The sequence below is a fragment of the Myotis nattereri genome (genome assembly GCF_964212035.1).
Source record: "Myotis nattereri genome assembly, chromosome: 9".
Classification (NCBI taxonomy): Eukaryota; Metazoa; Chordata; class Mammalia; order Chiroptera; family Vespertilionidae; genus Myotis; species Myotis nattereri.
Window position 1 is genome coordinate 2,468,922 of NC_138084.1, and position 20,430 is coordinate 2,489,351.

General features: G+C 63.2%; 2 protein-coding genes across 17 annotated transcripts; one reads left to right on the forward strand and one right to left on the reverse strand.

The window, feature by feature from the left end:
* The first annotated feature begins 105 nt into the window (after window positions 1-105).
* TKFC (triokinase and FMN cyclase) lies at window positions 106-10,990 on the forward strand. Of its 7 annotated transcripts, none has more exons than XM_081098404.1 (19): window positions 146-413; window positions 1,223-1,250; window positions 1,546-1,664; window positions 3,366-3,555; window positions 4,461-4,571; window positions 4,664-4,845; window positions 5,961-6,039; window positions 6,285-6,377; window positions 6,939-6,973; window positions 7,050-7,134; window positions 7,232-7,321; window positions 8,068-8,184; window positions 8,468-8,584; window positions 8,740-8,877; window positions 9,399-9,505; window positions 9,600-9,703; window positions 9,828-9,861; window positions 9,961-10,050; window positions 10,401-10,947. In XM_081098404.1, the coding sequence occupies exons 3-19, from the start codon at window positions 1,662-1,664 to the stop codon at window positions 10,563-10,565; spliced, it is 1,740 nt and encodes a 579-aa protein (XP_080954530.1). In that variant the 5' UTR covers window positions 146-413; window positions 1,223-1,250; window positions 1,546-1,661; the 3' UTR covers window positions 10,566-10,947. The 7 variants fall into 7 exon arrangements, with proteins under 7 accessions (XP_080954529.1, XP_080954527.1, XP_080954526.1 ...); XM_081098405.1 differs by lacking the exon at window positions 1,223-1,250 and adding an exon at window positions 817-863 and having other exon boundaries at window positions 159-185; XM_081098406.1 differs by having other exon boundaries at window positions 162-413; window positions 8,468-8,605; window positions 10,401-10,990.
* Window positions 10,991-11,938: 948 nt separating this feature from the next.
* CYB561A3 (cytochrome b561 family member A3) lies at window positions 11,939-20,197 on the reverse strand. 10 transcript variants are annotated; one of them, XM_081098412.1, is made up of 8 exons: window positions 20,027-20,169; window positions 17,682-17,805; window positions 17,250-17,342; window positions 16,051-16,246; window positions 14,870-15,078; window positions 14,234-14,388; window positions 13,652-13,808; window positions 11,939-13,081 (listed from the first exon to the last, which is right to left on the reverse strand). In XM_081098412.1, the coding sequence occupies exons 4-8, from the start codon at window positions 16,232-16,234 to the stop codon at window positions 13,058-13,060; spliced, it is 729 nt and encodes a 242-aa protein (XP_080954538.1). In that variant the 5' UTR covers window positions 16,235-16,246; window positions 17,250-17,342; window positions 17,682-17,805; window positions 20,027-20,169; the 3' UTR covers window positions 11,939-13,057. The 10 variants fall into 10 exon arrangements, with proteins under 10 accessions (XP_080954538.1, XP_080954536.1, XP_080954534.1 ...); XM_081098410.1 differs by lacking the exon at window positions 20,027-20,169 and adding an exon at window positions 18,755-19,732 and having other exon boundaries at window positions 17,682-18,600; XM_081098408.1 differs by lacking the exons at window positions 17,682-17,805; window positions 20,027-20,169 and adding exons at window positions 18,533-18,600; window positions 18,755-18,771.
* Window positions 20,198-20,430: the final 233 nt, after the last annotated feature.

Sequence of the window (20,430 nt, forward strand, 5' to 3'; positions counted from 1 at the left end):
AGAGCGGCCGGGGCGCGGGGCATCACGGGACGGCTTCACCTGGCCTCCTGGAGGACTCGCGGCGCCCCGGGCGGCCAATCAGGGGAGGCCCCGCCCGGAGGCCCCGCCCCTCCGCGGACCGCCGGCGCTCCGAGTACCCGGATGAGGGCGCCCGTTGTGGGTCCGGGAAGCCGTGGTGCCGGCGGGTGGGTGCCAGGGAGAGAGGGGCTGGGGGAGTAGCGCCGACGTCCGCAGAGCTGACCCGCCGCTCGCCGCCTCCCCCGGTGCGCGCCCTCCCCCCACCCCCCGGCCCCGGCCCCGGCTCCGCGGCTCCCAGCCCTCGGGCTGCCACTCCTTTGGAACCGGAAGAGCCGCAGGGGCTGGGGAGGGGAGGGGGTGACGGCAGTGTGTGCAGCTCCCAGGCTAGGACCAAGGTCCGTACCTCCCTCCCCTCGGCCCGCCCAGCTCCCCAACCCAGCTGACCCCAGAATGACCCTCCCCTGATCCCAGAATGGCCTCTCACCCCTGCCTCACCTGGCGGAGGGGTGGTACTAGGAGGCTCACCTCTCCCCTTTGAACTTTTGTTTTATTCAGACTTTGAAGGGCCCGCCAGGCCGCTGGCCCAGCACGGTTAGTGCCCCTAATTTCTGTGCAATTTCTAACCATGCAAAACCAGAATTTCCCGGGAGAACCTTAATGACCCAGAAAGGCAGTCCTTAGCTCTGCAACGTAAGCGGCCTCACCAGATCACGTGGTTGGGGCGGGGCACAGGAATGGGGGACCGCGTGGTCTGGAGCGCCAACAGAATGACACAGACCTTACGGCCCCATTTTACAGATGAGGACGCTGAGGCCCCGGGCCGTTGGTTTACCTAAGATGCCCCAGTAAGTCAGAGGCAGAACTAGGCGCAGAACCTGGTGTGGCCCCTTCCCATTGCAGACTCATTCCTTGCGCCCAAGACCCTGAGTGATCCCAAGACACCTCTGAACCAGGCGGGACTGAGGGGAGCTAAAACATGCCTCGGGGCCCCAGGGGTGGTCTCCCACACCAGGGTCGCTGCATGACTTTGCCGGCGTTGAGTTATCGGTGGGAAGAGCACAGGCCTTGTAGAAAGCCTAGACGTGGGTTTAAGTCCTGGCTCTTAGCACGACCTTGAACAAGTCCCTAGAGCTTCGGAGTCAGTGTCCTAGAACTAAAATGTGCTCACAGCTCAGCTGCCTTCCTCTTGGTTTGATACCAACAGCAACAAGAGCAAGTGCATGAAGATCTTTGTGAGTGTATTCACTGCACACGATGCTTATGTGGGAGAGGGTGTTACTCCGGTTCATCGCACCCTTGGGTGGTGAGGGGGGTGCTCTCTGTGCCCACTGTGGGCAGATCTGCCTTCTGGCAGCCACGTCAGGTGAACCTTGGCCAGCCCCACGCTCCACTCCATCCCCAGCGCACGTTCTGGAGTTTAGACTTGGATCAAAGTCTGGGGCAGCTCCCTAATGACGAGGGCCTGGAAGCATGATGTGCCAGTAGCTGCGAGCACCTCCAGCGACCCACATTCTCACTCTCCTGCAGGTGCTGCCGCCACCTGCACCGTGCTCCGGCCCAGGCAGCACCCACAAGATCGCCCGTCTCCGACAGCTCAGTGCCAAGGCGCCAACTCAGCCTGCTGGCTTCAGCACCTCCCCACCATGGTGAGTCGCAGGGGGGCCAGGACTGGGGAAGGACACTGGGCTCGGGGCATGGTGGGGGGTAGGGGGGGCGGTGGGGGAGCATGCCAGCCCTGGGCATGCTGGAGCTCCTTACACTCTGACCAAGAGATGCTGCTGCCTCCTAAGGTTCAAAGAGGTTAAGACAGGGTCCCTCTCGGGGCCTGGTCCCTGCTTCCCTCCATTTCCTAGCTAGTCCCGGCAGGCCCAGGGCTGCAGCCTCTGAGTCCCTCCCGGGCCCATCTGCCCCCTGGTCTGGGCATGTCTTTGGAACAGTCACAGTTACCTGCACTGGAATAGACACTGTACCAGCGACAGAGGGGCCACGAGGAAGGACGTGGGCTTGTGCGGGCTGGTCCCATGGGGGGTCTTCACTTGGGGACGTGCAGCTCTGCTGAGCACTGCTCCCTCTCCACTCCGGAGCAGATGTGCACCAAAGCAGGCCTTGCACAGACCTAGTCCAGATCCAGCTGCCACTGACCAGCTGTGTGGCCTTTTTCAGAAGACGCGCTCTCTCTGAACCTCTGTCTCCTGGCAGTACGGGGCCGGTTAAGCCCTCCCTGCAGTGGCCCTGAGGTGTTCATCAGACGAGTCCTGGGGCCGAGCACAGCGCCCGCAGGCCAAGGGAACCAGGATGGCCCTGGTCCCTGCCCTCCTCTGACTCGGGGGTGGGAATGGTTGTCAGCGATGGCGAGGGGTCACCTTCTTGGTGGGTGGTGGCGCTGGAGGCTGGGCTTGGAGCCGAGACCAACCACAGCTCTGCCACTCACAGCCTCGCTTCAGCCCCCAGGGGAAGCAGCGAGGAGCAGCAAAGCGGAACCTGTGTGGGAGCCAGGCAGGCGTTTGCTGGCTGTGTGATCTTGGGCGAGGTCACTTAGCTGTGCCTCGGTTTCCCCACCGAGCTAACCCTTCCTCCGCAGGGTTGGTGGGAACATGAGCGAGACAGGCTCAAAAGCACCCAGAAGCGCCTGACTCCCAGGCGGGGCTCAGAGTGGGCCTCATTATCTTGCTCTCCCCGCACTGACCTGTGTGTCCCCAGAGCAGATGGCTTGGCCCCGGCCCCGGCCAGACCCAGGCAAGGTCAAAGTTTACACCAAGGAGCCCGCTGCTCACAGGCTTGAGGGAGGAGCCTCCGGAAGTGCAGGCCGCCCCGCCCCGGCCCTCTGGGTCCCTTTGGGCCCTTGTCTCACTCTCTCTGGGACAAAAGCAGGAGCGGCCTGGGTCGGCAGACAGCTTTCTGAGGAAGGAAGTAGCGCCCTTGTAGCCAGCTTTCGCTGTATGACAGGCTTCCGCCTGGGGCGTCCCCGTTGTGCAGAGGAAGACGGAGCTCAGAACAGTGAAGTGCCTTCCCCGGGTCCTCAGCCCAGGGAGGCAGGCCTGGGATTTGCTCCCAGCTGCCGGTGCCTTCGCCCTGCTCCGGGAACTCAGCCGCCCGCCCTGGCCCCTCCAGGACTCCAGCCCCCCTTTCTTTGCATGGAAGCCATTCTTCAGCATAAATTTAAGCCTTCCTTAATCCAAAATGTTTCCAAAGGACAAATGAACAAGAGAACTCACGGAAATAGCCACCTGACAAAATGAGGCCGGGTTCTGTGTGCCCCTGGCATTCCTAAGTGGGCGTGGAAGAGGGATCGTGGCCGTAGAAACGGCACTGGTGGCCTGAAACGCCTCCTCGCTCCTCCCCCCTAGGCCTCCAAGAAGCTGATGAACTCGGTGGCAGGCTGTGCCGACGATGCCCTGGCTGGCATGGTGGCCTGCAACCCCAACTTGCAGCTCCTGCAGGGCTACCGCGTGGTCCTCCGCTCTGACCTGGACAGCCTCAAGGGCCGGGTGGCATTGCTGTCGGGTGGGGGCTCCGGCCACGAGCCTGCCCACGCCGGTGAGTGCCCCGGGCCAGAGGCGGGGGGTGGGGGCTCCGAGGAGATGCCAGTGCTGGTAGGAGGTTCAAAACGCAGCCCAGAGTCCAGAACTGGGTCCTGGTTCCCGCTCTCCCCTCCCTCAGGCTGTGATTTGGGTCGTTATGGCTTCTCTCTGGGCCTCAGTCTCCATAGCTTATAAAAGTAACAGGCTGGCTGGGCCAACTGACCTTTCAGCCCCTTCCAACTCTGAGGGTCAGTGAGTCTGTGAAACCTCCTGGCTGCCAGCTCACCTGCCACCTCCTCCATGAAGCCCTCCTGACTCTTGCAGCCTAGAGCAACATCCCTCTTCTGAATTCCCACCCTGCATTTTCACAAACACACGAACAGCCCTGGATTGTTTCTGTCCAGTGCCAGGCGGGTGCTCTCCCTGAGAGCTCCTGGGGACAGCACCCAGGCGTTGGAGCCTCTGTGCCTTTGCTGTCGCCCTTCGGCAAGTCCCCTCCATTCAGCAAACAGTCCCGCGCTCCCAGGGCAGTGACTGGCTGCCTGGACTGTCCTGGGCACTAGGGATGCGACAGTGAACCAGACAGACAAGGGGCTCCCCTCATGGAACTCTGTTCTCCTCTGGGGAGACAGACAGTAGCCAGGTAAACGCAGAAGTGAAGAGATCGTTCCAGAGTGTGTACGTGCGGCCTGAAGGCGAGAGCAGGGGAAGGAGCAGCGAGCCATGGGCTGGGGTGGCAACGCTCAGCTGCGGGTCAGGGAAGGCCTGTCCAGGGAGAGAACTGAGTGAGGATCTGCGGAGCAGCCCGGGTGCTTGTCTAGCATCAGGCAGGCAGGGGGCCACCTGCCCGTGACACTCAGGGGCAGGGCAGGCCCTACGACAGCCATGGGCGACCCAGCATCCTCCCCCACCCATCGCCAGGTTTCATAGGGAAGGGGATGCTGACGGGGGTCATCGCGGGAGCTGTGTTCACCGCCCCGGCAGTGGGCAGCATCCTGGCAGCCATCAGGACAGTGGCCCAGGTGGGCACAGGTACGCTGGGGTGCAGGAGGGGCTGCTGCCAGGCGGGGAGGCTGGGAGGGGGTGAGGGCAAGCACCGATGGGCCCCGCTGCTGCTCCTCCAGCGGGGATCCTCCTCATCGTGAAGAACTACACTGGGGACCGACTGAACTTCGGCCTGGCCCGGGAGCAGGCCCGGGCTGAGGGCATCCCCGTGGAGATGGTGGTCATTGGGGATGACTGTGCCTTCACGACCGTGAGGAAGGCGGGCAGGCGGGGGCTCTGCGGCACAGTGCTCATCCACAAGGTGAGGTTCCCCTCCAGCCGGCGTCACCCCACCCCTAGGAGGCCATCCCTTCCCCAGTGCTCCCCGCGCCTCAGCCCAGAATGTGAGCATGCTCCCAGGCCCTTCCCTCCCCTGCCCACACCAGCCCCTGGTGTCTCTGCCACGCACATCCTCCGCAGAGCCTGCCCTGCCGGCCTCTTGCCTCCCCTTCCAGTCTGTTCCCACACTACCCAGAGGTGCCTCTGGAAGCCGCGTATCTGATGAGGCTGCTCGCCTGCTGACGGCCATCGGGGGTTCCTAGCGTCAGCCCAGGCTCCGTGGTCTGGCGCCCACCACACGCTTGCCTTCCTCCCTGAGTTTTCCAAGTTCATTTCCCATCATCCCCACCCTCCTCTTATGCTCCATGAATACCATTTCCCTGTACCACCGGCTGCGGCCCCCCTGGGTCTGTCCTGATGCGGTACCGATGGCCTTCAGAGCCCTTTCTCCCTCTAACGCGCGTTGGCCTGGCTAATCCTGTCGAGGTCCAGCTCTGGTGTCTCCCGTCGGGGAGGCTTCCCTCCCGGACACTCAGCTGGCGGAGCCTTTCAGTGCTCCGTCTCCCCACCACGCCCTCGCCCACTGTGCTCACCTCCTCACTGATGTTCCCTCAGCGGTTCTGCTTCCCCAGACCCTCCCCACGTTGGTTCCTCCAAGGAAAGGTTGTAACCAGTCACTTTTTCATTTCAGCACAGACTAGATGCTTGGCAAAAAGCGGGTGGGTGGGTGGGTAGATGGATGACTATGTGGGTGAGTGGGTAAAGTGAGCCACAGTGTGCATGCCCTGGAGGAAGAACTCCAGACTAGGAATCAGGAAACTGGCCATCAGCCAGCTGTGTGACATTAGACAAGTCATCTTCCCTCGCTGGGCCCATTTCTCCATTTGTAAAGTTCTTTCTGGCTCCAACAGACTGATGGTTAAAGATTCCTGGCAGGTTCATTGTGAACGCAAGGATCCACCGTTCTACCCCAAATGCCGTGGGCCAGGCTGGTGTGGCAGTGCCCAGAGAGTCCCTGCCAGCCAGACACTCAGCCGTCTTCCGCCCTCACATGCTAGTGACTCTGGCCCCTTTGGGGCCTCTTTCTTGTGGATACAGGTGGCGGGTGCCCTGGCTGAGGCCGGGGTGGGGCTGAAGGAGATCACAGAGCGGGTGAGCGTGGTTGCCAAGGCCATCGGTGAGTGCCAGCCCAGGGGGCGGGAAGCGGGGAGGGAGGAGGGGCTGCCTTGGGACTGGGAGCGTTCCCAGCATGTTCCCCCGGGCTGAGGGGTCTCCTAGGGGAGCCAGGGGCACCAGTAGCCTTGGGTCCCAGAGCCTGGTTTCTCTTTCATCTGAGACGAAGAGGCTGCCCCGCCTACTGCCTGCTGCCCTGACTGATGCCAGAGCAGAGCCGTCATCCCGTTCATACCTCATCTCTCACAGGAACCCTGGGAGTGAGCTTGTCCTTCTGCAGTGTCCCTGGTTCCTCCAAACCCACCTTTAATCTTGCAGATGATGAGGTAGAGCTGGGCCTGGGTAAGTTTTGGCCACCCCTGTCCTAGCTGTGCCTGCGACCAGGGTTATACCCACATCTGCGCTGGGAGCCATCTGCCCGTCCTTTCAGCTTATCTGCCGCTGTCACATAGGTGCTGGGTGTTTTTAAAGCTCTTTGGGCTCCACCTGCCCGATTCTACCGCCACGTGAGGCTCCGTCCATGCGCGGCCCACCTCCCTGCCTTGGCTCACATCACTCAGGGTCGCCTGCCACATGCCGCCTCCTTTCAAGGGCCGTTTCGAGGCCAGCGCAGCTGCAAGCTCTCTCTCCCCCTGGTGCTTCCAAAGTGATGGGCAGAGGCCTCATGTCTCCTCGCTTGGCTGCCTCTCGCTAAAGCTGCTTCACTATTACAAGTTCAGGTCATGGCTCTCTCCACCACAGCCACAGCTCCTGGAGGGCAGAAACTGTCGTGTTCATTATCCTGCCCGCTTCTACCCCGCCCCCCGCCTACACAGCACCCAGCCCAGCCCTGAGTAAATCGATAAAAACACGATGAGCCGATCCCAGGCCTGAGCGCCTCAGCAGTGACTGCTCTATCCACAGGCATCCACGGGGAAGCCGGCGTGCGCCGGATCAAGGTAGGCGGACTCCCTGGCCCAGGCTGGTCTAAGGCCCAGGCCTCGGACACAGCTCACTCCTGGGTCCCTCCGACAGATGGCCAGCGCCGACCAGATCGTGACACTCATGCTCGACCACATGACCAACCCCTCCAGCGTGTCGCATGTGTCTGTGCAGAGTGGTGAGGGGCTGTTACACCTCTGTCTCCCAGCACCCCCACCCACCCCACCCCGGGTGAGGCGCCCAGAGAGTCTCACCGGCGTCGTGTCTGCCCACAGGCTCCTCGGTGGTGCTGATGGTGAACAACCTGGGCGGCCTGTCGGTCCTGGAGCTGGGCATCGTGGCCGACGCAGCCGTCCGCACTCTGGGTGAGCCCCCGGAAGGGCCTGCTAGCACCCAGAGCTCCCTCCAGCCTGTGGAGCTGCACATACGGAAAGCAGCTGAGCCTGGCTGGTGTGCTCAGTGGGTTGGGCCTCGTCCCATGCACTGAAAGGTTGCTGGTTCAGTTCCCAGTCGGACACATGCCTGGCTGCAGGCTTGATTCCCCAGTAGGGGGTGTGTAGGAGGCATCCGATCAATGTCTCGTTGTCACATCAATATTTCTCTCTCCCTTTCCCTTCCTCTCTGAAAAACCAATAAAAAATTTATTTTAAAAAAGTAAGAAAAGAAAAGCAGCTGAGGTAGGGTCTTGTGGTGGCCCAGAGCTTGGGCTGTGCAGTCAGACGAGCCTGAGTTAGGTCTTCGCTCTGCCACCTAATTGCGAGTATTGAGCCTGTCCCTGTCGTCGGGAGGGTAAAGGTAACAGTACCTGCCTCCTAGGTCGTTGTGAAGATTAAATGAGACTAAACATACCTAATGCCCTCAGCACAGTGCCTGGCGCCTGTGAGAGCGCAGCAAGTGAGGCCTGCAGTGACCCACCTGCCTGTAGAGGGGACACGGCCAGGGAACGGTGACTCGGCGTTGGAGGGAGGCCCCGAGCAGACCTGGCCATCTCCCTGCTGGCCTCGGGCCCCGCTTCCAAAGCCTTGATCTTCTCTTACTCTGTTTCCCTGTTCCGGGGGAAGTACCGCCCTTCTCGCCTTCCCTCACGGACGTCCGTGCTTTGCTGTTGCAGAGGGCCGCGGGGTGAAGGTTGCCCGTGCCCTGGTGGGCACCTTCATGTCATCGCTGGAGATGCCGGGCCTCTCCCTCACCCTCCTGCTGGTGGATGAGCCCCTGCTGAAACTGATAGGTGAGACCTTGAGCCTGGGGCCTTGGGGAGACCCCACCAGAGGTCTCCTCATTGACCATGACCATCAGGCCCCCGGGGAAGGTCCCTTTTGACGTCTCCAGCTCTCGCATGACTGGAGGAGTTGGTGTTAGGCTTCTCCCCAGGGACAGCCCCTCTTCCCTTGTATACAGTGGGTACTCAGTACTTGCTTTGTGAGACGGAGGGAACTGGCCAGGAGGAATCCCGGTCCCACTTGACCCCTGGCCAGCCACCCCGTGTCTAAGAGTCGTCCTGCTGCCGCTAGATGCTGAGACGACTGCGTCGGCCTGGCCGAACACGCCCAAGGTCTCCGTGACGGGGCGGAAGCGGACTCGGGCAGCCCCCTCCCGGCCCTCAGAGGCCCCTGACTTCACTACAGAAGGTACCGGGCCCTGCTGTTGGGGTAGGTGACCCGGACATGGGCCTGAGTCTCGAAGGGTGAGGGGTGTGCAGGGGCCCTAACGCCCGTATCTCACACCCCATCAAGCTCATCTGTGCAAGGGCCAGGTGCTCCTCCTCCCGCTGTCCTCCCCGCAGGCTTGCTCTCGAAGCGGATGGCGCTCGTGCTGGAGCGGGTGTGCACGACCCTCCTGGACCTGGAGGAGTACCTGAACGCCCTGGACCGTGTGTCTGGCGACGGGGACTGTGGGACCACCCACAGCCGCGCTGCCCGAGGTGGGTGCCAGGGCCCTCGCTGTCACATGTCTGAGATGTTGGCATTTCATGAGCCAGAACAATTTCGGAGTGCTTCCATGGGCTGCCAGCTTTCCTTTTGCCAAGCACAGTCCTGCACACAGCCTCGCACCCCGTCCACCATTTTCATAGAGAACGGGCCTGCGCCACTGCAGACGTGGGGAGTTGTCACTGCAGAACAAGGTGTCTGTTCCACAGGGAGGGACTAGGTTCCGAGGGAACTCGCTCTGTAGTACCCGGGCGAGTGCACCCGTCTTCATTGTCCCGCGTCCGTCAGGAAAACTAGTTAGTGCCTCTCGTGGGCCAGGCGACTCTGGGTACAGCAGTGAGCAAAGCAGGTGGAAAGCGCGGCCCGCGTGGCTGATGCCCGTACAAGGCCCAGGACGGCGTGGTGGCCGAGGAGGAGCATGAAGCCGGGAAGCGAGGCCTGGGGGGAGGCCTGCCACCGTTCCTCACCCTCTGCCTGCTGCGGGGGCCTCTGACCTCCCCCTCTCCGCCTGCAGCCATCCAGGAGCAGCTGAGGGAGGGTCCACCCCCTGCCAGTCCTGCCAAGATGCTCTCCGAATTGTCCCTCCTGCTGCTGGAGAAGATGGGAGGCTCGTCCGGAGCAGTGAGTGCTGCAGTCCCCGGGGCGGAGGGTGACACGGCCCTGGGCTGGCTGCGGCCCAGGCCGGGCCTGAGTGTAAAAATTCTGGTCTTCCCAGCTCTATGGCCTGTTCCTGACCGCAGCGGCCCAGCCCCTCAAGGCCAGCACTGACCTCCCAGCCTGGTCTGCTGCCATGGATGCCGGCCTGGAGGCCATGAAGAAGTGAGTGGAGCCTGTGCCTTAGCCCCGGGGGGGCTGGTGGGGGGTTGAGTGTCACCTGCTCCCAGCCAGGCCCTGCCCCACCCCCAGCACCCCCTCCGGTGACCGCTTATTCTCTCCCCTGCAGGTATGGGAAGGCTGCCCCAGGAGACAGGACTATGGTGTGTATGCGCTCAGCCCTTCCCCCTCTGATCGCAGAGCCCTGAAGGCCACCCTCAGTGCCAGGGCCTGTGCTCACCCCCCTCCCTCATCTTGTCCAGCTGGATTCTCTCTGGGCAGCAGGACAGGAGCTCCAAGCCTTGAGGCACCCAAACGCTAATCTGTTCCACATCCTGACCAAGGCAGTGGAGGTGAGTGGAGGGCCCAGCCAACGGGGGCAGGCTGGGAGCCAGTGAATACCCGTCCTGCGCTCGGCTCCCTCTCCTGAGAATGGAGACGAGTGCCGGTCCGGAGGGTGTGCAAGGCTGAAGGTGAACAGAGCCCGGCCTGGTAACTGGGACCCAGCAGGTCCTCAGGAAATGGGGCCACGGGCCTTACTACAGACAGGTGGGCGTGACCGCTCTGCCCTGGGGGCACAACAGAGGGTGCTGGCAGAGCTGGGACAGGAGGGTCCAGGGCCTCCCCCAAGCCCAGGCCTTGCTTCCAGGGCAGGAGGAGGCCGGAGGCTTGTCCTTACCCTGCTCCTCTCCGTCCCCCTCAGAGCGCAGAAGCTGCGGCCCAGGCCACCAAGGACATGACAGCTGGCGCTGGGAGAGCCAGTTACATCAGCTCTATGAAGCTCGACCAGCCAGACCCCGGGGCAGTGGCCGCCGCGGCCATTCTCCGGGCCATCCTGGAGGTCTTGCAGAACCTGGAGAGTTTGTGAGTGCCACTCTCACTACTGTGCAGAGGCTGCCACTGTCACTTCCCTTGCCGTCCACCTGTCACCTCCCTCGCCTCGCACGCCCATCCTCTACGTTCAGCAGCAACCCCTGCCAGCCTCCAGAGCGACTGCAGTGTAGACTGCAGGCCCAGAGGGGTCACTGCCTACTCAGGGAAGGCGGGCCCCGGGCTCAGCCCGCTCTGCCCCAGCCCCAGCCGCCTCGGTCTCAGCAGCGAGGCATTTCCCTGGGGCAGCACAGCCGTAACTGGCATTACTGACGTGGTGTCAAGACTCCCGGGAAACGCCTGCACCTGAGCCGGTGCCACTGTTAAAAGCAGCTAATAAACCGCATCGGAGCCAGAGCTGCCGCCTCCGAGGCCCTGTCTCCAGGCGTGAGGAGCCGTCCTCTGCTGCCCTGGGCAGCGCTCAGCCCCTGGCGAGATGAGCCCTCCTTCCACTGAGACCCCAAGGCCAGGCCTGCACGGCTGGGCTGGCTCCACCGGGACCCCAGTCCTGTCCACCCGATACACACGCCACACCCGAGGGTGTGCTTTTCTCAGCGCTAAACCAGCAGAACCCACTGGTCCTTCAGGAAGCCAGTGGGCACATGGGACCCCAAGAGGAAAAGAAGCCGCCATAGTGTAAGCTGGGTGGTGGCACAGGAACCGCGCCCAGGCCAGCCCTGCTCTAGAGCAATCCCGGCGGCACTGCCGGGCCCCGTGCGTGGTGGGCAGGGCAGCGCACACCGACCCGCGCTCCGTGCAGGGCCGGTCCCAGGGCCTGGTGTGCCCTCACATGGACACGGCTGAGTCCCTGTTCTGCTTCAAACTAGCTCCAGAAGCTCAGGCCTGTCATTTAGCCTCTTGGAATCTGGGAAATTGAATGGCGCCCGCCTGTGGGGACAATAGGAAAGGATCCAGCGAATCGATGTGAAGCCTCAGCACAGTCCGGGGGCCACTCACTGCGGGTCACTCCTCTCACGGGTGTCTGCTCCCCACTTCCAGGGCCTGCGCCACCACCTACACTGCAGCTGGTCACACGGGGGCCCATCACCCACTCAGCCCAGGGCTCCTGTGCACCAGCCACCCCGCGGTCCCCGACCGCGAGGCAGTTATCAGTGTGCGCAGACGCACACACCCAGCAGCTGGGGAGGAGGCTGGCATCAGACACCTGCCAGTGGGTCCCAGCGCTGCCGCTTCCTGTTGGGTGACCTCGGGCAGGTGTGGGAGTACACACCAGGAAGTGCTGGGGCCACAGCAGGAGCAGCGGCTCCGGGCGACAGTCCTCTTAAGGCCTCAGGGTCAGAACTGGCCTGGGCTTTTCCTCACCGCCCAGAGCTCCCTTAACCACAATCTCATTTCAGTAGAAGAGGCTTTGGTTCTTAAAAACATATTTAATGAGAATCAGGCTTTACAAACAGGTGAAATGCCTACCTATGTGGTAAGGAGGGGTCATGTGACCCAGCTGCCTGGCAGCCATTGAGGTGGCTTTGGAGCCTTTGGCCACCAGAGGTTCAGGCGGAGTCCTGCTGGCATCTGGCCTGTGGGTCGGGGGGCCAGTCGCCTCATTGCCATGGGCCAGAGAGGAAACACACTCAGACCCGGGCGTCAGCTGCTCGCCTTCTGCGCACAGCACTGTGGCCCTGGGACCCAGCAGGACTCATGTGGAGGCAGGAAAAGCCAAAGCCCCAACACGTAGGAGACGAGCCAGGCCTGCGAGCAGCTGCTGTGGGAGCCGTGAGGCTCTCGTGCTCAGCAAAACCCTGCGAAGGTGGCCATGGTCCTCGGCTCTGCTGGGACAAAGCACCCAACGCTGGTCGTGTGGTGGTGGCCGGGGACAGGCAGGGGAGCCCTAACCTGGTGAAGGAGTAGGGCCCCCTGCCAGCCCTCCCCGCTGGGACAGCTGGGACAGCAGGCTCCAGGCTCCTTGGCTGCCTGGCAGGGACAGGCCGGATCCAGGTCCCGGCTGTAGCAGCAACAAGAAGCGATGGCGCCACACGGTCACAGTGGACTTGAGACATAGAACGGCGAAGAGCAGGCAGCCTCAGTTTCCCTGCAGAGCTGCCCTGTCATCCCCTCCCTCCCAGCCTCAAGTCCAGGGTACAGCCATGGCGGGTGCCTAAATGACGTGCATGTCTCAGGGAGAGCCAACTTCGCATTAGACTGCGCTGGAGTCGGGCCATCGGAGCTGCTGGGACTTGCCACCACCTCCCGAGGTGTCTAGGGAACCAGCTCGGCTGGACTTGAGCCAGGGAGCAGGAGTGTGCGCGCAGCCAGGGCAGGAAGGGCCTGTGTACAGGGAGGACCTCACAAGTCAATGCCAGGCAGGAGAGCAGAAGTCAGAGCACCGAGAGACGTGTAGGCAGCACGTGGCGGAGAGAGCAGCCCACGGGGCGGGCGAGGTGGGGGCTCGGCAAACCGCCGGGAGCCCCAGGTAGAGTAGAGGTGCTGAGGGAGTCCAGACGCACCCCGACCGCTCCTGCGTTCCTTCTCGCTTCACTCCCTTTCACGCAACAGGGGCTGGAAGACAGCAGGCACACGGGGTTAGAGGCCTAACGTCAAAGTGGCCCCTGACCTGCAGGCATCACACCAGGTCTGAGCTGTTCACACAGACCCCAACCTTCAGTCCCCAAGTCACATCTTTCAGGGAAGCCCGAGCCCCTCAGCCTGACACCCCCTCACCCCACCCCTCAGATGCCGAGTGCCAACAGGCAGAACCTGCTCCAAGTACTCAGCTTGTCCGCAAGCACCTGCGAGACCAGCCTCGAGCTGGGAACGCAGAAGTGACGACACCCCTCTTCACGCCCAAGGCTCCCCTGGGGAGGGTAAGGCCACACTTTCCCTCTGGAAGCCACAAGAATCTGGGGAAGGGAGTAACCCCCGTCCTCGCCTGGGAGCCCCGGAGCCTGGGCAGCTGCATCTGCTCCGATGGCGGGGATGGGCTGGCCTGACACCAGTGCCCCACCTTCCAGCTGCCCGGTCCCCCACCATGTTCCTGGGTTAGTCTTCCTGGTAAGGCCCACGCCTCTCCTGGTGACCATTCTAGACCCAGCCCTCCCCGAGCCTGGCCGGGGAGACCAGGGCCCGCACCTGGCCTTCGGTCGTGATCCCCACTTCCGGGCGTTTCCAGGATGAGGCCTGCAGGACGTAGAGCACCAGCAGCCCGAAGGCCACCACCAGCATGCCGGTGCCGTTGGCAAAGACCGCCTCGCCGGGCAGGCTGGAGTAGGGCCTGGTGGCGTTCTTCCTGTGGGTGACCAGAAACGTGGGCCGAGAGACTTCCCCGGTCCTCGCCCGGCGCGAGACCCAGGCCACGCACAGAGGGTGGCGAGCTCCCGGGACGGGACCCGCAGTGCTGACATGCTGCTGAGCCCCAGCCCCACAGATACCTGCAGGGCGCCCCTCCCCGAAAGGAGCTCATTTGTAAGTGGCCCCGACAGTGGCCATGTCGTAGGGCAGCCCGAGGGCACGCTAGAAGAGTTCGGCGCAGCAGGTGCTGAGTCTGGGTGATGCTGGCCACATCCTGACGGACTGATTTGCCAAGCTCACCAAGAAAGGCCGCTGCCTTCCAGACCAGGACGCCCAGCCCCCAGACCCCCTCGGCAGGGCTGTGACCAGAGCCATCTGAAGGCCCTGCTCTTTCCCCTCCACGCAGAGGGCCCACCCACTCACAGGCTGAAGAAGAGCTTCTCATTGATGCCGGAAATGACGGACGCCAGGGCCAGAGCGAGGATGGAGGCTCCGAAGAAGACGTGGACGGGCTTGAGGAGGCTGCGCAGCCACAGGGACGCCCAGGGCAGCAGGAAGACGGCGAAGCCCAGGAGCCACTGCGACGCAGGGAGGAGGCGCTGAGCCGCCGGGACCACAGGCGCCGCGACGGGCCAGGGGACCTTCTCCCTCCGCTCCCATCAAACCTCCCGCCAGGAATTGCCCCAGCACCACCGCGTCCCCGCTGTGACCTGTTTCTCCTACACAAACAAGAACCTTTCATGACTGCGCAGCTACAAGCCCCCCTCCTGCAGTCATCCTTGCCGGCCTCTGCTTCCTTGCCTCCTGGCTCATCACCCCCGGCTCCCGGCGCTCTGGAACCGCAGGCCAGCAGGGTGATGGGCGCAGGGTGAGTGCCGGGCCACAGGCTCCATGGCCCTTCCAAATGCCCACCTACAGGGTGTGCCTGCAAAGGCCGCCTCCACGCAATCAGCGAGACCAGGGCCCGCACCTGTCCTTCGGGGCTGATGCAAGTGAAGCCCCAAGCAGAGCCCATGGCTGATCCGGCGGTGGGAACCCTAAGGAGGGCAGAGCACCCACCTGGCAGGCGAAGAAGAACACGGTGGTGATGCCCAACCAGCTGTGCAGGGAGTAGAGGTTGGCGATGTGCTTGTTGTTGTGGTATCTGAAGACGGCCACCAGCCCCAGCACGGTCAGGACGAAGGCCAGCAGGTGCAGGGACGCGTGGGCGATTTTCCAGGGCAGCTTGGGCCCCACCCAGGACTGGGGCAGGCGGTACACCAGCGACGCTACCGGAGAGAGCAGTCCAGGGCTCGGCCTCCTCCCCTCTGCTCGCCCCACGTCAGGGGATGACCCACATGTCCCCACACAGCCTCCGACAAGGGAGGGAGGAAATGCCAGGACAGATCAGGAAATGCCAGGACACGCATTGGCGTCTTCTATCCTTGCATCGTTTCCGCGACACCAGCCAGCCGTGAAGGCAGGAGAGAAGGAACAGGGATAAAAAGGGAGGAACAGGTTTCCTGGACCTGCCCTTCCGTCACTGCGATACCCAAGGTGGTCTGGAGGCCGGTTTGCCGTTAGGTGACCCAGGTCCAGATCCTGGCTCCGCCTCCTAGCCACCTGGATCCTCTTTCTAATCTCAGTGTCCTCATCTGGAGGAGGGATAGCAATAGAGCCCACCTCACAAGCTTTTTGTAAAAGCAAAATGGGGCGATGACCTGAAGCACAGAGGTAAGCTGCTCTCACAGTGTCCCCCCCGTCCCCGTTTACAAGTGGGGGAAGGAAGCCCTCCTGGGCCCCAAGCCCAGCTCTGGATGCTCCGGGCCAAGATGGGTCCGGCAGGAGTAAGCAGACCCCTTATGCAGGGCCCTCTAGGCCAACAGAGGCGTCCACCTCCTGCTCCCAGAGCCGACGGCCAACTGCAGCCCCCAGGCCCAGCCCCGCCCGCCCATCGCTGTGAAGGAAGCTTCCTGGAACAGCCATGCACATGTTTCTGTCCTCCACGGCCACTCTCAGAGCACAGAGCAGAGCTGAGTCGCTGCAACACCCATCACGCGGCCTGCAAAGCCTGATCCTACTCCCTGGCCCCTTTTCTAGAAAATACCTGGGAAGCTGCCCTTTCCACATGCCCCATTCTCACTGCTGCTTCCTCCGACTGACACCTGGGCCCAAAGGCAGACCAACCGCCCGACATCCAAGCCCTGAGCCCAACAGTGACAGGCCGGTCCTGGCACGTCTCCCACGCTGACCTCACTCACCAGCGCTGTAGACCACCACCATGCCAGCCACCATGAGCACCGGGTGGCAGTTGAACGTGAGGATGCTGCCATCCCAGGCAAAGCCACCGTGCCAGCTCCACATCCAATAGACGATGAAGAGGACACACAGGGAGCCCAGGGCGGACAGCGCCAGGGCCGACAGGTAAAAGCGTCCCCCGGCCATTCCGTCAGGCTCCTAGAAGCAGCAGCAGCCACGTGTCCCTCCGCTCTGCACCCACACCAGCGACGACCGCGCTCTCGGTCCGGAGGGTGGACGCTTTTCAGTTCCCCTGGGCACCACCCCGTGAGGCCGGACCCCTGGGTAGGGACCGTGACTGAGGCCCCACCCCAGACCTGGCAGCACACAGGGCGCCCCGCAGGCCTGGGGCTGGCCCGAGTGGCGTCTCCTCTGCTGTGGCCAGTGCCAGGGCTCTGGGCCCACTGGACCCGGAGATGAAGAGCCACCTCCTCACGGCAAGAAGGGGCAGGAATCAAACTCCGCTGGACCACACCGCGGCCGGCCGCACTTCCGACAGGAGCCGACGCTCCCTCGCCGCCGGAGGACGGCCCTGGGCCCCGCTCTACACAACACCTCTCCCGGAGGGTGAGCTCTGTGGGCCGGGCCTTCCCTTCCCTCCGGATCCCCACACTCCACACCTTGAACTGGGCGCGGCCTCGGCTAATCCCCAGGCCTGAGCCTTCCGCTTTCTCTTCCTCTGGGGAAAGTCCAGGGGAGAAAAGAGGAAGCGAGAACTCATGCTCTAGGAAGCAGGAGTTTACAGTGTCCTCACCTGACACGGTCGGTGGGAACTGTGGTGAGCTGACAGACGATGAAGCGTTTCACCCCAGCCCCCTGTTCTAAACAGTGAAGTCCCCACAGCGCCTCATCCATGTTAAATGGAACGACATTCTTCGAGGACCTGCTGTATTTCCACCCGACTGGTAACTCAGAAAGCAGCTCTGGTGCCAGGCCTGGAGGGCGCGAGGCCCCCAGCTGCCCTTACAAGTCAGGCAGGTGGGCGTGGGGCGTAGCGGGCAGTGCCACTGCCTTCAGCTAACGGGCAGGGAGCACGGGCCCATTCTCCAGGCAGTCACACATCCCACGGGCTCACCAAAACGTGGCACTGAACCAGCTCACAGAGGGAAGAGGGGCCCTAGAGGAGGCAAAACTCGCGAGGAGAGAGCCCTTTCCTCCTTACCTTAGACCCGGGCAGGCTGCAGGGCGGCGGCCTGGCGAGGCGGGCGAGGCGCTTGAGCAGGCACGCAGCACTCGCAGGACTCAGCCTTCTCAGCTGGAAGAGGGGCACAGCGGTGAGGACATAACTCAGTGAGGCAGCTACGAGCAGACCCACACTGGGCCCTGACGCACACGGTGCCGGGGACTCCGCTTAGCCAGCCTGCGAGGAGGGACCTCCCCGTTTTACAGATGAGGAAGCGGAGGCTCAGGAGGAGAAGTCCTGGCACTAAGACCCAGCCACTGAGCAGGAAGTGTCAAACCCGACCGGTTTGCCTTCAGGGCCCATGTTTTTTCCTTGCCCACAGTTGTCGGAGGGAGTGAGAAATGTATGTAAGGACGCAGTGAAAGGCAAGTATTACACTTTCCTTAGTGTCGTCGCTAAGAAAAAACCTACCAGCAAAAACCTGAAGCTCGGCCCTAGCTGGTTTGGCTCAGTGGATAGAGCATCGGCCTGCAGACTGAAGGGTCCCGGGTTTGATTCCGGTCAAGGGCACATGCCCAGGTTGTGGGCTCGATCCCTAGTAGGAGGTGTGCAGGAAGCAGGCGATCAATGATTCTCTCTCACCATTGATGTCTCTCTCCCCCTTCCTCTCTGGAATCAATAAAAATATGTAAACAACAAAAATAAAAACCGCAGGCTCATGGCCCTCGTGCCTGCCCAGGCCTCTCAGTGGCCCTGACTCTGGGCCAGGCCAGCTCTCTCCAGCCAGGTGTCCACCTAACCCGAAGCAGACACAGCTCTCAGGCGGCGATCCAAGCTGCAGTCACCTCGGATGAAGGTCACTGAGGTCTGGGGAAAGAAGCCAGCTTCCACGAGGCTGGACGGCCACAATCAAGCCATCAGCTTCCTCCCTCCTCAACCCGGAGCTCAGAGCTGTCCCTTAGCCTCAGGCCACCAGAGGCTCAGTCACCCCCACCCCTCCCTGCCCCCCAGGAAGGGTAAAGTCAGCAAGAAGGAGCTCTTGGTCAGTGGGCTCCACCCACCAAACATCTACTTTCAGCATTTTCCTTTGTTAAAGAAGAAAAGAATATAATCCAAAAGGGACTGGACCCTCGCCCTGGCAGAGGTCTGTTACTGCGCTGGGGCAGGCGTGGAACCGGGCACAGAGCACAGACGAGCCCTCCCTCTGCCTGAGATACAGCCACGCAGAGGACAGGGAAGGACGCGGGGACGCGGCAATCAGACGCTGAGAACACCCCTCATGCACTCGGAGGGCAGGCGGCGCTGGTCCAGGAGGTGCTCACCGCGGCGTGGCCTCCTGTTCCGCCCTCGCTTCCCAGGGGCCCATTCTCAGGGCCGGCCGAGACCTCCTCTGTGAAGGGAGGATGGTAGACATTTCAGCCTCGGCAGGCCAGGCCGTCCGGGCTGTCACACCCGACGCAGTGCGAGCCGTCACAGGCGACGCCTTCACAAAGGCCATGGCTGTGTTCCAGCGTTACTGACAGACACGGAGACTAATTTCTTACCATCTTCACATTTTACCCTTTCCACTTCTCTTCAGCCACTTAATGCGCAGGCCCTTCAGGGGAGCCCGCTGTGGCCTGTGGTGAGGCCGGCCGCCCCGACTTGAGGGGTCTGCTCCCCAACCTAAACCTCTCCTGGGGCCTCGGCAGGAGGGTTCTCCGTCTCCCAGGCGTCTCCCAGGCTGCACACAGCTCGGCCCGGCAGGATCGGTACCGGCAGGATCGGTACCGGCCGGGAGACCTGGGGCGCAGCCAGGGGACCTGGTGGGTTTGGTTCCGGCGGAACCTTTTTGCAGGTGGAGGGCCTTGCCTTTGTAAGAAATGCAACAGCCCAAGCGCCACAAAGCGAGGGCAGCCGAGGGAGAGACGCCTGCCTGGCCCAGGCAGCGCTTAGACGGGAAAAGGCTCCGTGTCAAACGCGTACAATGTCACCTTTACAACCTGCAGCGCAAACGGACGAGCGAGAGGACAGTCGTGTGGTTGCTCTCCCTTCCCAGGCGGAGGGGGCTCTAGGAATCCGGAAGCTCAAGTCCTGAACGCTCGAGCCCGCGCACCCCGCCTTTCCCCGGGTACGTTCGCTCTCTACACCCTAAGGGTCCCCACAAGACCTGCAAGCAGGGGAGCAGCGGGCAGCGGCAGCTCGTCCCGGGCTCACCCCGAACGTCTCCAAGGCCCCTCTCCTCCGCCTTCCGGAGCCAAAGCCGCCGCCTCGGCCTCGGCTCTCTCCTGCGCTGCGCCCACCCTCAGCCCCTCCGTCCGCGTTCCACGGACCCCAGCTTTAATGAACGTCCTCTCAAAAAATAAAAATAACAATAAAAAACGCTGGCTCCAGAGAAGAAATGGGACTCGGCCCAGAGCAGCTGGGCTGGCGCAGGAACCCTGGTCGCTCCCCGCACTGGCGGGCTCCTCACCTCCGAGGGCGGCCCGAGGCGGACCGGCAAAGCCCCCCTTAGCACAGTGACTGCGGACCCGCCCTCGGACGGTGCGGGGGGCTGGCTCCGGGGCCGCGGGGGCCAACCCGACTCCCCTCCGGGACGGAGGCGGCCCCGGCCAAGCGCGGGCGAAAACCACGGCGCCGGGCTCCACTGCCGACGCGCCTTCCGGAGAGATTTCGTGTCGGCACAGCCACCGCCGGTGGGAGGAAGGCCCGGAGGACGGTGCCCCCCCCAAAAGGAGGAAAGTGAGGCCGGGCGAGGCCCGCGACAGTGCGAAGCTGGGCAGCAGCAAAGGCAGCGCTCGAACCCAGGTCCCGGAACTCCCAGCCCGGGCTCTCACCCCCGAACCGCGGTGGGACGCAGCGGAGTCTGGGGTCTCCGAGACCCGCCTCGGCCACCCGGCGGCCGTTCTCGAGGGTCCCAGGTGAACTGAGACAGAACAGCAGCGAGACCCGCACGCACCGGGCACCACGGCCCTGACTAGCCTAGCAAAGCCGCGTCGACCATTTAAAGGCTCAGGGCACTTCCGGTCGCGCGCGGGGCCGCCTGGGAAATGAAGTCCGGAGTCGCCCTCTCCTCGCGCGCCAAGCAGCTGATTCCCCCGCCGCCTCCGCCGCGGGCGCCCCACCCCCATCCCCAAGCCCGGGGACCCCGGGGCCGGCAACACCGTCGCGGGCCCGCCCTGCCCCTCACTCCCCGAAATGTTCGGGCCCAGCGAAACCCCCGCCAGGGGCTGGCGCTCAG